We start from the raw sequence: 15,587 nt of genomic DNA on the forward strand, positions 1-15,587 counted from the left end.
GTTTCAGAAGCACTTTTCACAGAGTTGGAATGGGCATTACCATTGCCTGCTAGACAACCTAAATAGCAGTGTTGTAGTTTTAGTATTGTCACATGTGCACTTTAATCTGTGCAGAGAAATCCTGTCATTACAGGAGCTTGTTTTGACCCCTCCATATAGTATAACATATTTTTGGTTTAGATCACAGGTCCTTAAACAATAGTATGTGTTGTCCAGCAGGTACTTCTACTTGTTAAAGTAAATCATCTTGTCAGTATAAAGATTTCACAAATAAAAAAAAAAAAAACATACAGCCTAATACAAAACTTTTGGCATTTTGGTCTGATTACATATTTTGTTGGTATTCTCAGTGAAGAAAACTAACTCGACTTCTTCAGGAAATATACATGTTTCTGCAGATTTTGAAGCCCAATTCTAGTCAGAGTTTTTATTTTAGTTTTGGAGAATCTTTTACATTTATTTCAGGTTTGTTATATTACAAATTTTAGTAAAAACTTGTCAAATGGTCTAACCCTTTTTCACTGTACTAGAAATGTTTTTCTCTGTATCCCTGTTGGAGTGTTTTCCCATCACTTCTCAGGAAGTGAGGGGAAATCTTCCCAATAGGCAAACCGATGACACTAAACCCCCTATTTCTTGCCTTCTATATTTAAAAGGAAACAACAAGGTTTGACTTGGAGTAACAATAGTACAGTTATTGTTTATTTAATACATTTGTTTCAGTTAATCCACTACCGTAGTTATTTTTTTGTATGGTCCTAGAATGTATTTGACTTTTTAGGCATTAATCTAACTTCGGTGTTGAAAATTACAAGTTTAATAAACTCTATGAATCTGGGACAGTTCAACAGCTTAGGTTTCTTATGGCAAGATTTAAAAGTCCACATAAAACCTTCAGTAGAACTTTTAGCTTGGCCTAGTATGCACAGAAAAATCAGAACACTACAAAGGGCTTGCTGGATGGTTTAGTAATCGCAGAGGTACTGGTGCAGCAGTCTATTGGGCAGTATTGCTTGTTTAAATGTTCTGTATGGAAGAATTATTGAAAGGAAAGCTAACCTTTATAACAAGTCCCTGACACTTGATTAAGCCAAAGGCATTTTGGAACTAGTTGTTGTGGTGTGATGTACCAAAAGTAAACTCTTTGTCTACAATCAGTAAAGGTATGTTTAGAGGAAGAAGAAGCACAATAGTAGTGCATGGAGGTTGATTTTGTTAAATTTGGTGATGTGGCAGCCCATAGCATAGCAATTATTGTGGTCATAATGGAGAGAGCGGATTTCGCTTACCTTTAAAGTGTTTATCTAGGCAAAGAGTTTTAGCTTTGGCTAGAGTGGAATTTGGGGAGATTTACCACTCTGTTTGTACTGGTAACCATTGCCACTGTAAAAGGAAATTAAATGAAATCCAAAATTCTAGTTGTTACCAGAACAAAAAGTAAGGGACAACTGTCTAAGGGGGTAATTCCCCTCACTGTGGGAGATTGCTACCAACTAACTTCCTGTTGCATCTCTGGTACAAGAAGTTAGGGTAAATTTCATCAATGTACAGAGACAGCAAAATAATTACCTGCCAGGGGTTTAACTCTTTCCTACCCTATCCAAAACTTTAAAAAAGGTGGTTATACATACACTTTAACCTAAACATATGCCCTTAAATACCTCTTAATCTAATCTTTTACATGAACCTTCCACTAAGCTTAACTTGGACCTCAACACTGAATTTTAGCCCCAAACCTAACCTTTAAGATGTAAGTCTACTCCCAGTGGTCTTTGTAGTTAAGTGGCATCATGCTTACTAGGGATGCACCAATACTAGTACTAGTATTCGTCCAACTGCTCCAATACATACCCCGATACCGGAACTTTTGGCAGTGCCACGAGGGAGCATGGAGCCAGCTTGCCGGCCAATCAGGAAGCGGGTGGTGGGTTATAACCCGCCTTCCGGGCTTCCTGAATAGTTAGGAAGCCAGGCTGCCTAGCAACAAGTGAAGCCGGCTCTCTAGCCAATCAGGGAGGCGGGTCATAACCCGCAGCCCAGCTTCCTGATTGGTTAAGAAGCCGACTTCACTTGTTGCCAGACAACACGTCATGACCCACCTCCCTGCTTCCTGATTGGCTAGGAAGCCGGCTTCACTTGTTGCTAGGCAGCCTGGCTTCCTGACCAATCAGCCAGTGAAGCCAGTGTTGTTTCGATAGAACACCGGCATGATAATCGGGGCGCATGGATTCTGGTATCGGCAAGTACTGAAAAAAAATATCGGTACTCGATACCGAAAAACCGGTATGGATGCATTCCTAATGGTTACAAATAACGGTACTTAATCTATTGCATCCCTAAAGCCTCGGGCTCCCTCCACTTTGACAAAGGGCAGTTGCCAGTAACATGGTCAATCTGCTGATACCTCCAATCCATCAATTTGAGGTCACAGCACCTCTCATTAGAGTGCATAGTGTACATTAAGAAGACCACATTACCCTATTGTTGTGGAGGACAGAGTACAGGAAGAATAAAAAAAAAAAATACACTAAAACTAGGGGAATGTTTTTATAGGGTTTATGTTCTGCAATAGGAGATGTTACTGTTATTGGTTGACAGGCTGCTTGAAGCTACTCTACAGGCGGTAAAGCTTGCCTAAAGATTGGCTTTAAACCTTTGTATGTGCACATTGTATGTTTATCTGAAGTCCATAAAATTCAGCAAAGAAATAGTAATTGTGTGTCAAAATGTGCAGAAACGTTTTGTTTAGGTTTGATACATGCAGATGTTGTGTTAACTTGTTTTCATTGAGAAGATCAGCAAACCTTTTATTTGACCAGGGGTGTCCAAGCTTTTGCATAAGACAGTGTTAAAAAGACATCTGTGTAAAGGTGGCCATACACTTTACAACCATCGCAAGACCTTAGTCTTGCGATGGTTGTAAAGTAATTTTAAAAGCGTACGATCTGCCCACCTTGGACAGACAGATCGTACTTGCAATGACTGCAATGCTGAACGGGCAGTGTGCGCGTGCGCACTCCGACCCGTTCGGCATTTGTCTCCCGAGCATCATTCAAATAAGCTGGTTTTCTGGCATGATCCTTAGACAAAAGACGTGCGACCGTACAGTAGAAACGGTCGCACGTCTTCATTCACACTGCACGATTCTCATACGATCGCGGGATTTCCCGCAATTTTTCGTACGAGAATCGTGCAGTGTATGGGCAACTTAAGCCAGCAAACCACTAGTCTAAACTGACCACATCATGTACACGTTACAAGCAGCAAAAAAGTCAGTGCTGATATGTAAATGAATGAAAGCCTAAATTAAAAACATTAGTAATCAATAAGATGTTTGCCAGGAAAATTATGGAAGTTCAAAAGAGAAAGTTTAAATGACAACTTTTTACTTTTAAGCATTCAGCCTCGATTTTATTATTAAGCAAAAATCTGAAGAAAAAGCATTTCTCCCCTCCTCCTATAGACAACACATTTTGTATTGAAAGCAAAATCTTGATCATGCATTCATGAGTTGTTTATCTGACTCCTACTCATTGGATGTCAGTCAAAAAACCCAGGTGCCAGGCAGTGGATCAAATTCATTTTAGCTGTGATATCGTCATGTTTATTGGCTAATTCCCAAAGCACTTGTGTTGGTAGCCACCAGCTGTGATGCTTGATTAAGGTGCTGGTGGGCTTCATGGTATTTTTATCTCCCTTGATTCAATTTAGCACATAATATGAAATCAAATGGAAATTACGTGTATTCTTCTGTCAGAGCAGTGCTCTTCAGGTCTTTATTAGAAAGAACATATTATTGACAATTTGTAACTCATTCCTTTCCATGAAAATCCCATTAAACATCCTTTTACCGAGAAATATAATGGTTCTTTATGGATGCAGTCGGCAAAATATACACAACAGCATAGTCTAGAAATTATATCTTATTATGCAGACTAGTTCATTGGTCATTTACATTTTATGCTAATAGAGCAGTCGCTTCACATTTTGTGTTCTGAGAAGTGCAGTAACAGAAAGATGTTTAGTGTTTGTTGTCTTATTTATATAAGCAATCTGTAAACAGGTTTTTAGTATTGCTGTGGCAATATCAGAGGCCAGCAGTCTACATAAAGAAGGTATGGAGAAGGGGTAAGGTCTTAAGGCAATTAGTATAACAAATGGGAAATGCACACCCTAAAATTTAGCAATGAAAGGATTTAAGCAATGATCAATAAACTGGTGCTCTAACTGAAAAATTAGACTAAAAAAAACCTGAGTACAATTAATATCAAATAAAAACATCAAACAAATAGCATTTTAACAGTAGAATATTATATTCTCAAATGGTCAAAAAGCAATACAGACAATTATATCGTACAGGATGTCACATACAATCCTGCTAAGCTTTACATAAAGTGGATACCATAGAATAAAGAGAGATCCCAAATATCCAGTGCCAGGTGAATGTGGAAGGGATAAAATTACTTTTCATAGAGACAGTCCCATTTCTCAAATCCAGTCCCTGTTGTACTATTTGAAGTGATTTATGTCTACATCTGTCTTAGCTTACCTTGGCTTACTTAAAGTGATAGTGAAGTCAAAAGGATTTTAAGCTATTTCAAATGCTGATTAAATCACTTACAATGAGTGGTGCTCCTTCATGTTTAAAAGTTTTTCGTTTCCTGCAGAATCAGCTTTATCCCTGAGAACTGGTCCTGACTTCCTGTTTTAGAGTGACTTCTTTCTCAAGCAGAGTGCTATGGAGTCACCCTTGTGTCTGCTAGTAAGCTGTGTGTGTCTCCACAACCACACAGACACAGCATAAAGTGGATACCAAATCAAGCTACTCCCCTCCACCCTGATCTCCTCTCCTCCCTTCTCCAAGCTAGTAGATAAACAGTTGCTAGAGTTTACACTGTCCTTTATGATTTTGTACTGGACAGGAAGTTCAGGGAAGCTGAGCTGAGTGACTTGGAAGCAACTGTTCAGAAACATGATGATTGTTAGTGTTTGGGCAAAAATGTAAAGCAATGTATATTTGTTTGATCTGGATCCATTATTGAAAAAAGTTTGAGAGTATAATACTACTTTAAAGTGAATTTGTACTCCGTTTATACTTGTAATAGTAAAAGTCCTGCCTAAAAGCAAAACACCACAAGCTGCCAGTTGTTATCGTATTAGCTGATAAAGTATTGTCTGTGCCCCTTCTCTGATTTAATTTTTTTACATTTATTTTTAACGTTAATGTCCGGCTTTGGCTGGGTTAAGGGCCCTTGAAATTCCACAGACCTGTCCAGATGAGATGGTCCCTACTAGCTACACCAGACAGTAGAATGACAGTTGGCAGGTAAATACAATTTTTGAAATATAGGACCCAAAAGCAAAGTGAAACTAAATCAGAGAGAGGCAAAGAATCTGCTTTTCCTACTAAAAGGGTAACAGCGGGCATATTGTGATATCTTCTCGTATACACAACTTTTACTTTTTAAATGGAATCATGTTAAGAAAAATACATAAACTGCCATTGACAACATCTTGAAAATGATGATTATAACGCACTGGTATTCACGAATGTACTTGTTCTGAGTCACTGACCCAGAAGAAGCATGCAACAAATGAAATTGGGAAGAAGACAGAAGTCCTAATCTGCATACTTGTTCCAGGTCATTGGCCCAAAATATTAAAGCCACAGGATCAGCAGGAAAGCCAGCAAATAGCATTATCAGAAGCAGGTCATCCTCCATATTTCCGCATTGCATACATGTGCATGGAGCCTTAATAATACTGATATACTGGATTGAGTAGGGTTAAAATCAGTCAGTTTTTTTTTTGCCATCTATGTCAAATTAGGGAGATTTTCCTTTACTTCCTGTCTTGTCAACTCAAGATAGAGGATATCTTTCTAATGTAAGGGAAATCTCCTCTTAGACAGTTGGCATGGGAATCTCTCAAAAGTTTAGCTTTATCCTTACTTTTTTTCAGTGACATCAGTGATCAGGACAATTAAGAGAGTACATCTCCCGAGTGGGGACACAGACATCACTAAATTCCTGGCAGTGGCTCTAACCCCATACCAGTCTATAAAAAAAAAAAGTTTTGCCTTTAGTTATACTTTAAGATTCCTAATAAACAATATCTTTTAGCATTTGAATAGTTCCACTGTCTAAAATGTCAACTTTAATCTATTTACCACATTAGCAGCACAAGGATTTGTAATGCAGAATAAATCTTTAAGAATTAAGATCATCAAATAATGTCTCAAAGTGTGTGCTGTTGTAAAGCTAGCGATAGGGTCTGAACAGCAGTTGTTTTTTAATTTTACATATTAAAAAGTAACAGTGTTTTCTCTGTTCTTATTTTGCTTGGTTTGAAACATTAGCCTAACTGCCTCTAAAAAATCTTGAGACTGTTCCAAGGTCTGAAGTACACCTAGGCTTCCCAGTTGTGACTAGTGACTATAAATACCTTTCAAATTGGTTTAAAGGTAACCACAGCCTAATTGTGGTGGCTTCTTCAGCTAAACTCAATGCTTTGCACCCATTGTTTTTACTTATCAAAGGGCAAAAATTAAACAGTGACTTATACTTTTATGTAAAAAAAAATATTGCATTGACGTTTAAAAATAAGATCTTCTGTCTTTAGTTTGTGGGTTTATAGGTTACTTGTATCCACGTAAGAAAGAATTGTGAGAACTAAAAAAAAAATGTAACGCTCCTTATAATGTTTCTTGGGTAAGTTGACTCGGTAAGATGTTTGTTTACTTTTTATGGTAATCCCCTCATGTATAAATGCGTGCATTCGTGAATTAATTTGTTTTACCATCATTTACACAAAAATTTGAATCCTCAGTGTTTGAGCTAATGCTGGGTGATTTTTTTTTTTTTGTAGCATTACATATGTTCCAAGTGAGAATTTGGAAGAATTTCGATCAAGTATTGACCAGCTTAGTGAAGGAACACTATTGCTTGATCCTTTGCCTGTACAGAACACTAGGTGAGAAGTAGAATAAAGTGATAATTGTAGCAATATATGCAGTGTTTGAGTGATGATGGTATTTAATCAAGCTAAACTGGAGCATTTACTAACATAAAGTATCTAAATAAAACAAAACTGGGAGCTCCTATTCCCAAGAATGATACCTAAAGAAAACCACTGACTGGGTAAAACAATCTAATCATTCAGGAGGTAAATTAGCTTATTTAAATCAGCCTTTCGGCCAAAAATTACCCATTTCCCCCGTTAGAAGTGCAGGTCCCATGATGGAACATATGCCTCAACTGATAAAATCTTCTGTTTCATAATCTAAAAGACAGTTCCGGAGCTGCACTTTTTTCCTCCTAAAATTTGGTGGACCAGATCGTGTCTTTCTGCCTTTACGTCATTTTCATCCTGGCCCATATTTCTATGCTATTGGCTGTTTGTATAAGGTATTACAGATTAGCTTTGCATGCTGTGCTGCTGGTCAAATTACTCAGAACACCATAAATATTTTCTTATTTGGTGACGTCAGTCAATACTTCGAAAATGCTGCTTGTCTCTGTAGAACTAATCTACACAGCAGCTATCTGGATTGGCATATCTTTAACAACAGCTTTGAACGCCATACCCAGACCCGGCTCTACTGAAAGATTGCGGGGCTAGCCTGAATTGTGATCTTTAGGCACTGGACTCTGCATTGCGTGGTTTTTTTCAGATCTCTGTGTACTGTTAGGTAGCTGTGTAGCATCTCTTCAGACCTGCCCTTGACTGTTATTCCTGATACTACTGGTGGTCGGGTTGTATGCCAACCTCAATACAGGAGGTATCCAAAGATTTGAATCCAAGGTTTGTGGATTTGTATGCCGATTTCCCATTTTGCATAGCCTCCTCTTCTCTAGCAGTCCTTAGAGCTGCAGTTTCCATAGATTCTTTCCTCTATCCTCCATTAGATGAATATTCCTAGGATTCCTGCCCCTCCCTCCTCAGCTGAGGATTCTGCTCTTTATAGGGGCAGATTCAAATATTCCTAAAATCATATATATTTTATATTGGACAGGCAGGTTGCAGTGCGATATAGCCTCACCCTGGCATCCCTTTTTATACAGGTGTGGTTGATCACTCCACCCTCCTAGAAAAGATTCAGGGTTTGTGCCCTTCCGTTTTCCCCAGCTAAAAAGAAATTCCCTTATCTTTATTTAAATTTTAGGCTGTGATGTTCTCACATTCATGATTATCTCTTGAGAATAGTTATCTGTTTGCTAACATCCATTGATATACTGGACCTACCTCTCCTTGAGGGCCGGTGCACACCTAGGCGATTTATCGCGTGATATTGCGCAAAACACAGATTCACATTGAAGTCAATGGAGGCTGTTCACAGCTTTGCGGCTTGTCGCGCGAAAAGATGCAGGACCTATTTTCGGGCGGTTGTCACGCGGTTTGGGTTTCATGGACATTTCATCTGTATGCTTTGAAAACCGTGTGGTTTTCAATGAACAGTCACGCGATCGAAAGGCAAGGGCTGGAGACTGGTTGGTCTTTTCTGTGAACTTGATCTGTCTACCCAGAATTCAAGGGTTAGATCTGCTAGGCTTAAGCCTTTCCTGCAGTTCTCAAAATAGTTTTTTTACTATTGGACATATTTTGTCAGTTCAATTTTTGTTTTTTCCCTGGGACTTAATCCAGTTAACATTTCTTTTTTGTTGACTACATTAGTTGTTGCAAAATAACAAAAACTTGGTCTAAACATTTGTCTGTCTCTGGAAAGATTTCCTGTTTTCCTATCTTTCCGAGCCCCTATAGAGGTGGTGGCCCAACAGACTCACACAGGAAATGAATGAATTATACTTTATAAAAAACAATGTTGTGTCTGGGCTTTAATCTGTACCTTGGGACGTTTTTTTATTTTGTTATTTTTTTTGGTATTTTGGGTTTATCTTCCAAAAATGTAGAATATCTGGGGTTTTTGAGATAAAGCTTCTCCCTTAAAAAAAAAAAAAAAAAAGGTTGAATTTGAAGTGCTGTATTTGTGAAACCTATCTAACTTTATAATCTATAATACCTGAAAAGAACCTGTAGTTAAACTAAACAATTTTAAGTAAAGAGCTTAAAGTATTTCATTAGAATGCAGGTCGGAGGACATGTCATTGTTCCAAAATCAAGAAATGACTGACATATGAAGTGACACAGATATGGAGCTTCGTGGGTGGTGTATAAAAGGAATGAAAGTACATAAAGGCACCTTTAGGTGCCTGCTTTTAGTTCCTATGCTCAATTTGAATTGTATTGTTTCCCTACAGTTTTGCTGTAAAGTAAATTTCATAGCGTTTATTTGAATGCCATTTTGCAACATAACCCTAGAATATGAGCATTTTGCACTTAGCACTGTAAACAAAATTAAAGAAGCTTGTGAATTTTCCAGTGATGCTCCAGAGCTACCTGAGCGTGAGGAAGGAGAAGGGGAAGAGAGTGAACTGGAACATGCAGCATTCAGCAACTGGAATACTCCAAGAAGGTTTTTACGGCTATTTACATGTCATTGTCTTTACTGTATATTGCAAATCCCTACATACAAATTCTTAGTTCTGTCTACAACATGATAATCCAATGCCATTTCTTTTTTCCCTCTTTATCCTCGCAGGGTAGAGCTGTGGAGGGAGCCTGGTAAATCTCTGGGGATCAGTATTGTCGGTGGCAGAGGCATGGGAAGCCGATTAAGCAACGGGGAAGTGATGAGAGGAATCTTCATCAAACACATTCTAGAGGACAGTCCTGCAGGCAAAAATGGAACTCTGAAAACTGGAGATAGGATTGTGGAGGTACCATCTGGAAGATCATTGTAGTGTGCAGGCATATGTAACAGTCATTGCTGAATGCCTTAGTACACAAAGTGTGTGGAATTTAACTCTTCAAGCGCTGGAAGCAGGAAAAAATGTCATCTTACCGTTTCATACTGTCGATTTTTCTTAGTTGCATGTTTTCTGCATCATATTTTTCTCAATCAAATGTGAATATATAGATCCCCATGGACATTTTCATGCAAGCATTGGTATATTTTCAATGTTTATCATTTTAAACTATCTTATGTGTCAGGTTTTTTTTTTTTTTTCATTTGACGTTTTAGAGTAGGTACCTGATTTACTTTTACAAAAAAATGCTTATAATCACTTTTTCTACTAGCAATGTTGTGCCCGTTTATAGGAAAAATGTGGTTAAGCTTTTGACCATAGAAACCAATCAGATCATTTTCCTTTTAAGCTGGCCCTAGAAACACATTTTAAACAAAATGGTCACTGTGGCTAAAGCTGACCATACACCTATAGATTAACTGCAGATTTTCTAGGGTCAGATGGAAAAAGCGCAACAGATTCCTCCATCTACGCTAAACTGTGTGGATGAAGGAATCTCCCACTGGACCAAGCTTTAGTATCTCGCTAGTTGGCCCCGCTGGCTGTCAAAATACCTGAACAATCTGATTGGATGCAGTCATTGTTCCGGTGTTTTGAGAGACAGTGGGGCCGACTAGCAAGATACTGAAGCTTGGCCCAGTGGGAGATTCCTCCATCCACACAGTTTAGCGTAGATGGAGGAATCTGTTGCACTTTTTTCAACTGAACATAGAAAATCTGCAGATAATCTATAGGTGTATGGGCAGCTGTACATACATATTTTCTTTGCAACCATTTTCTTGTATCAGCTTCAGGAGCACTACTTTCAATTAAACAAGCTAAAATATTGCCAATTTAATTTGTATCTTTCATAATTGTGCACATGTGCTATATTAAGGTGTATTAGTTTTATTTTATAGAACAGACCTTTAAGTCTTGTATAGTAGATTAGTAAAACTTTTCTTCTGAAACTCTATTTTCTCTATATGGGGAAATATTTGCTTGTAATATGGTAATTGGCTTCCACTGATTTGGTTAATAAAGGTAGAGCATGACGTTTTTATAGTAGCCCCACTGCAAGGGTTAAGATTTTCTTTCCCCCCAGAGTTCTGCTTTAATATAAGCTAGATGTTAAACTTTAAAAAAAAAATAGACTGAAACAAAATGTCTTTAAGCATTGCAATGTAGCCCAGTGTCACAGCACAACACAGTTTAGCTGTGTACCCCATTTCCTAAACCTTTCTGGCTTCGTGATAAGTGGCAGTGGCTTGCATTTTTTAAATTGCAGTGTTATGTCAGATGTTATGTGTTAACTCCGGAATGGTGAAGATCAGCTCAGTTCCTGTACTGTACATTTGAGGGTTTTTTTTGCAAAGAAAACAAAGAACAATATTGGCTTAAGACCCCTTTTACTGAGAAGGAAGTCGTTTCTTATCTGCCCTTCAAAGGGGCGTGTAAAATGCATGGCATGTCCTTTCACCAACGATGACCCATGAGGTAGTGCAGGAAATGGGTATGTTCATGTTCACAGAAAAGAAAAATTTGAAACAGTACTGATACATTAGCAATTAAAGACCAGTGCAGCTCGTTATTGCCACTTTGGAAAAAAAGTAAATGTGTACTTTTTAAAAAATATATATCCATTGTAAACAAGTGTGGTTAGAGCCACAGTTAATCAAAGTTTATTTTTTATTTGATAGTTTAGCTAAACACTTTTTTCTATTTTCACATTATTACACCTAAGTCTGTTGGATGGAGTGAGCACGACACTAATTTCTTTCAACAAGATTACTACTCTAAATCTTAAACTGTCTTTTTCTGTTTGCTTTTAATGAGCGTACAGACTGGCATTAACTTCAGATTAACTTTGAAAAACCCAGTTATAGGTATAGATCCTGTGAGTAAAGCTGTTTAGAAAATTACTTACAGCATAAAGCTGTTGAACTCAGACTTGTTATATAAAGCCTATTACTGACATCTATTTTTAAGACTAATATAGGAATAGGTGCATCAGTAAATAGAGTAATTGGAGGAGGGCTATCTTTTTGTTGTTGTTTTGCTTTTTTTTTGCTCTTGTATGTGGCTTAGTTTTCTTCAAATCTGAGGACAAGAAAATGGCACTACCACTTTTAACATGATATTTAGGAGTCATATTTGATTCTTACTGGATATCTGCATGCTGTCTTTAATAACTGACTTCCCACGTTATTTAGGTTGATGGCATTGATCTCAGAGATGCCAGCCATGAGCAGGCAGTGGAAGCCATAAGAAAAGCAGGCAATCCTGTTGTCTTTCTTGTTCAAAGTATCGTCAACAGACCTAGGGTAAGTACTTTATATCATGTAAATGTATTAGTACATTTGCTTGTTTATTTTATTTAAAATCAATTTCCTTTTGCTATTATGGGTTAATAAAATGCTATTTTGTAGTTCTTTATTGATATATTAAACATATGTTCTCCTTGTATTGCTGGTCCTGTTTTACTGTTTTTGTTAATGCATTGCTATGATGGAAAATATATGTCCATCTATACCAATTCTTCCCGACTACCTTCCGCATCGGTCGGTCGATCAGTAATTTCAACAGGTATTCCATCAAGGGCCAGTTCACACCATATGCAGTTGGGATGCAGTCCGTTTATTTGATTGCTGCAGTCAAATAAACAGACTGCATCACAACTGCATATGGTGTGAACTGGCCCTAAGAGAAGTCTTGAAAACATTTCCTCTTAGGTATACTTGGCTACTGGACTTTAGAACTTGCCTACGTGTATGTATTGTATAAAATTTGTATTTGTATAGTTTATATTTATGATAATATGATGTGTGCAACTACAAAACATTTTCCCTTGCAAAACAGGCAGCAAATGTCTTTTTACTTGTTGATAATTATTTAATGATTCATTCCTATTAGAATGAAGACTAATGGCACACAAAACAGAGTGTTGTTATGCTCAGTTTTTCTATTAAGCCAACAAGGGCAAAATGTGCATAATTCAAAAGGTACCCTTTGACACAGGAGGGCAGACTTCCTGCAGGCACGATGAGACCACTGTTTAACATGTCTCACAGCAGACCACTTCAAAAACTGTAATGTTCAGTTTGCCAAGCATTTATGTTCCCCTGTGAGAGCAGTGCGATAGTCATGACACTTGTAGACATAAGATTTTTGCCCGCTGTGACTGAAAGCATCATCTTATGTCTGTGGGTTGCTAAAGCTGTATTTGAATAATTTATTGTTTAGGGGCTTTTTCTGCATAATGGTTCCTGATCTAAGCTAAAAGTATCAGAACTAAACATAAAGTTACCCCATTACTGCAGGCAAGTCTTAGAACCCACGAGAGGACCAGTTTAGCTCCATGCAGGAAATGTCCTCTGCTACCTCTTTTCTGTTTATTGAAATATGCATGTGCTTTGATATCTTTGTATCCATTGTGGGTGTTAAATGCTGTCTTTGCAATGGCATTTTGTTTGACCATTGTAATGCCTTTCTCATTGACCTTTTCTTCTTTAGCCTGAGTCTCTGTATTGCTCTCCATCTGCCTCTGCTTACAGAGGACATCCACCTACTAACCCCTTTTTTCATCACTCATCCAAGGTAAATACTCTGCTTACAACTGCATGCTGATTGTGTTTAAGCACACAACTAATTCTAACCTCACTCTGTTTGAGACACATTGAAAGCAACCACTATATAATAATGATATACTCGCACAATCTGCTTTTTTTATACTGTAGAATATAAGATACATTACCTTATGGTGTGTCTTCTTTTAGATATTAATTTTGCTTCTTTAAACTTCTTGAGGTTAAATGAAAGTGCAAGTCCCTGCTTGATTCAGCTTTTCCTTCTCTTCTCCCCAAATTGCCGCCCTACATATTTATGATGCTTGTGGGCAGGGCAATTTTTTCAGTTATTTCTTATAGTATAATGCTTGAAAAGCATGCCAATTCCTACTGCTGATCTGAGGTTGGACAGTCATGTTACAGAGACACATCACCAAGCTAAAACAGTGTCTCAGCCAGGATGGATACAGAATCGCTCTCCTTAGTGATTTTACTATAAGAACGTAATGAATGGCAGCCAATGAAAGGTCTTCGTCACAGCAATTCCAGAGATTTCAAGATCAGTTGCTGCATTCATTTTTGGAGCTTGCTACAGAATGTTTACCACTTAAATTCAGTAGCAGCTCTTATGCAGGTGCTGATCATTATTTCACACTAGCAATTTGTAACTGCATAATAAAGCAAGTTGGCTAGTGTGACCTGGCCTGTAGGCTACAATAAAACAATGCATATTAGTCCCTGGCGTGTTATGCATGTTATTAGAGATGCACCGATACTAGTATCAGTACCAATACTGAGTATTTGGACGAGTACTTGTACTCATCCAAGTGCTCCCGATGCCTATCCTGATACTGGAACTTCCGGCATCAGGAAGCTGGGTGGCGGGTCATTACACGCTGCCCGGCTTCTTGATTGGCCAGGAAGCCGGCTCAATGCTCCTTCGTCACCAGGGAGCATGGAGCTGGCTTCCTGGCCAATCAGGAAGCCGGGCGCCGCGTAATGACTCGCAGCCTGGCTTCCTGATTACTCGGGAAGCTGGCCAATCAGGAAGCCAGGCAGCGAGACACTACCCACCCCCCGGCTTCCTGATTGGCCAGAAAGCCGACTCCATTCTTCCTCCCATTCTTCCTTGTCACCTGATGACGAGGGAGCATGGAGATGGCTTCCCGGCTAATTGGGAAGCCTGGCGGCCAGTCATTACACGTGTCCCGGCATCCTTAACGAGACTTCCGGTATTCGGTATTGGCGGGTACCAAAAAAAAAAAAGATTTATCAGTACTTGTACACCTTCCCCTCCTAAATAATGTGGTATGAGCTGGAACCACTCATTATGAATGTCCTAGTCCCTGGGAAAAACATGCTTGTTACAAAAATATAATTAAAACCTCCAGAGGTACACAGACAATAATGAAACACTCTTTTTTTTCATTGAGTAGAGAAAGGGTAGAACTTCCTTCAGATTATTTTGCTTCCTGCCACCTGCCACCATCATTCCTCTGCCCAATATGACCTTAGATAGCAAAAATAAACATGACAGAATGTTCCACCCTTCTCCACTCCCTCCAAGAATAAAAAGAAAAGCTGTCAGCTATAGTTACACTGTAGCTCCTAACTTCCTGAATTCCCCTTGATGATTTAAATCTTGTTAAATGTTTGAAACCTCTGTGTTATGGGTTGTGCACATATATTTTTTTTTACTTTGGGTTTTTGTGAGGTCTGTGTTTATTTCTATTATACGTAATGCATACCTTTTTCTGAATGAGCTTACTTGGGTTTTGTGAAGTTTCTTAAACTCCGATCTTTATTTCTGTTTTATTTAAAATAACCTTTGTAATTATTACTATTTGTCTTTATTTTTTTAGAGTAAAAGCTTGCCTTTACAGAGCACATTTGGTACTAAACCTCTCCTCAGCTGCACTAACCCATTTGCTGATCCCTCCCAGTACAACACTAACAAGGTTGGATGTTTTTAACTTTTTAATTGTAGCTTTCTGTTCTGCTTTCCTTTTACCTCTGCCATTTCACTGTGCACTACACTGTTACCCATATTGCATTCTCAGTTACCTAAAGTAGTCATTGCAAAGGGAAACTAATTAAATGTGTAGTTTTGTTTTTAAAGTGCAGTATGATAGATTATATATATATATATATATATATATATATATATATATGTACA

The 15,587-nt window shown here is 38.1% G+C and overlaps 1 protein-coding gene across 1 annotated transcript in view; it reads left to right on the forward strand.

The window, feature by feature from the left end:
• MPDZ (multiple PDZ domain crumbs cell polarity complex component) overlaps positions 1 to 15,587 on the forward strand; it is a 132,269-nt gene that overhangs the window by 69,486 nt on the left and 47,196 nt on the right. Inside the window, exons 25-30 of the mRNA XM_018556477.1 lie at positions 6,868 to 6,972; positions 9,380 to 9,472; positions 9,599 to 9,776; positions 12,059 to 12,169; positions 13,359 to 13,442; positions 15,274 to 15,369. Coding sequence (XP_018411979.1) covers positions 6,868 to 6,972; positions 9,380 to 9,472; positions 9,599 to 9,776; positions 12,059 to 12,169; positions 13,359 to 13,442; positions 15,274 to 15,369 — 667 coding nt within the window. The remainder of the gene's footprint in view (positions 1 to 6,867; positions 6,973 to 9,379; positions 9,473 to 9,598; positions 9,777 to 12,058; positions 12,170 to 13,358; positions 13,443 to 15,273; positions 15,370 to 15,587) is intronic.

This window comes from Nanorana parkeri, unplaced genomic scaffold, assembly GCF_000935625.1.
Source record: "Nanorana parkeri isolate BGI_ZX_2015 unplaced genomic scaffold, ASM93562v1 scaffold239, whole genome shotgun sequence".
NCBI lineage: Eukaryota > Metazoa > Chordata > Amphibia > Anura > Dicroglossidae > Nanorana > Nanorana parkeri.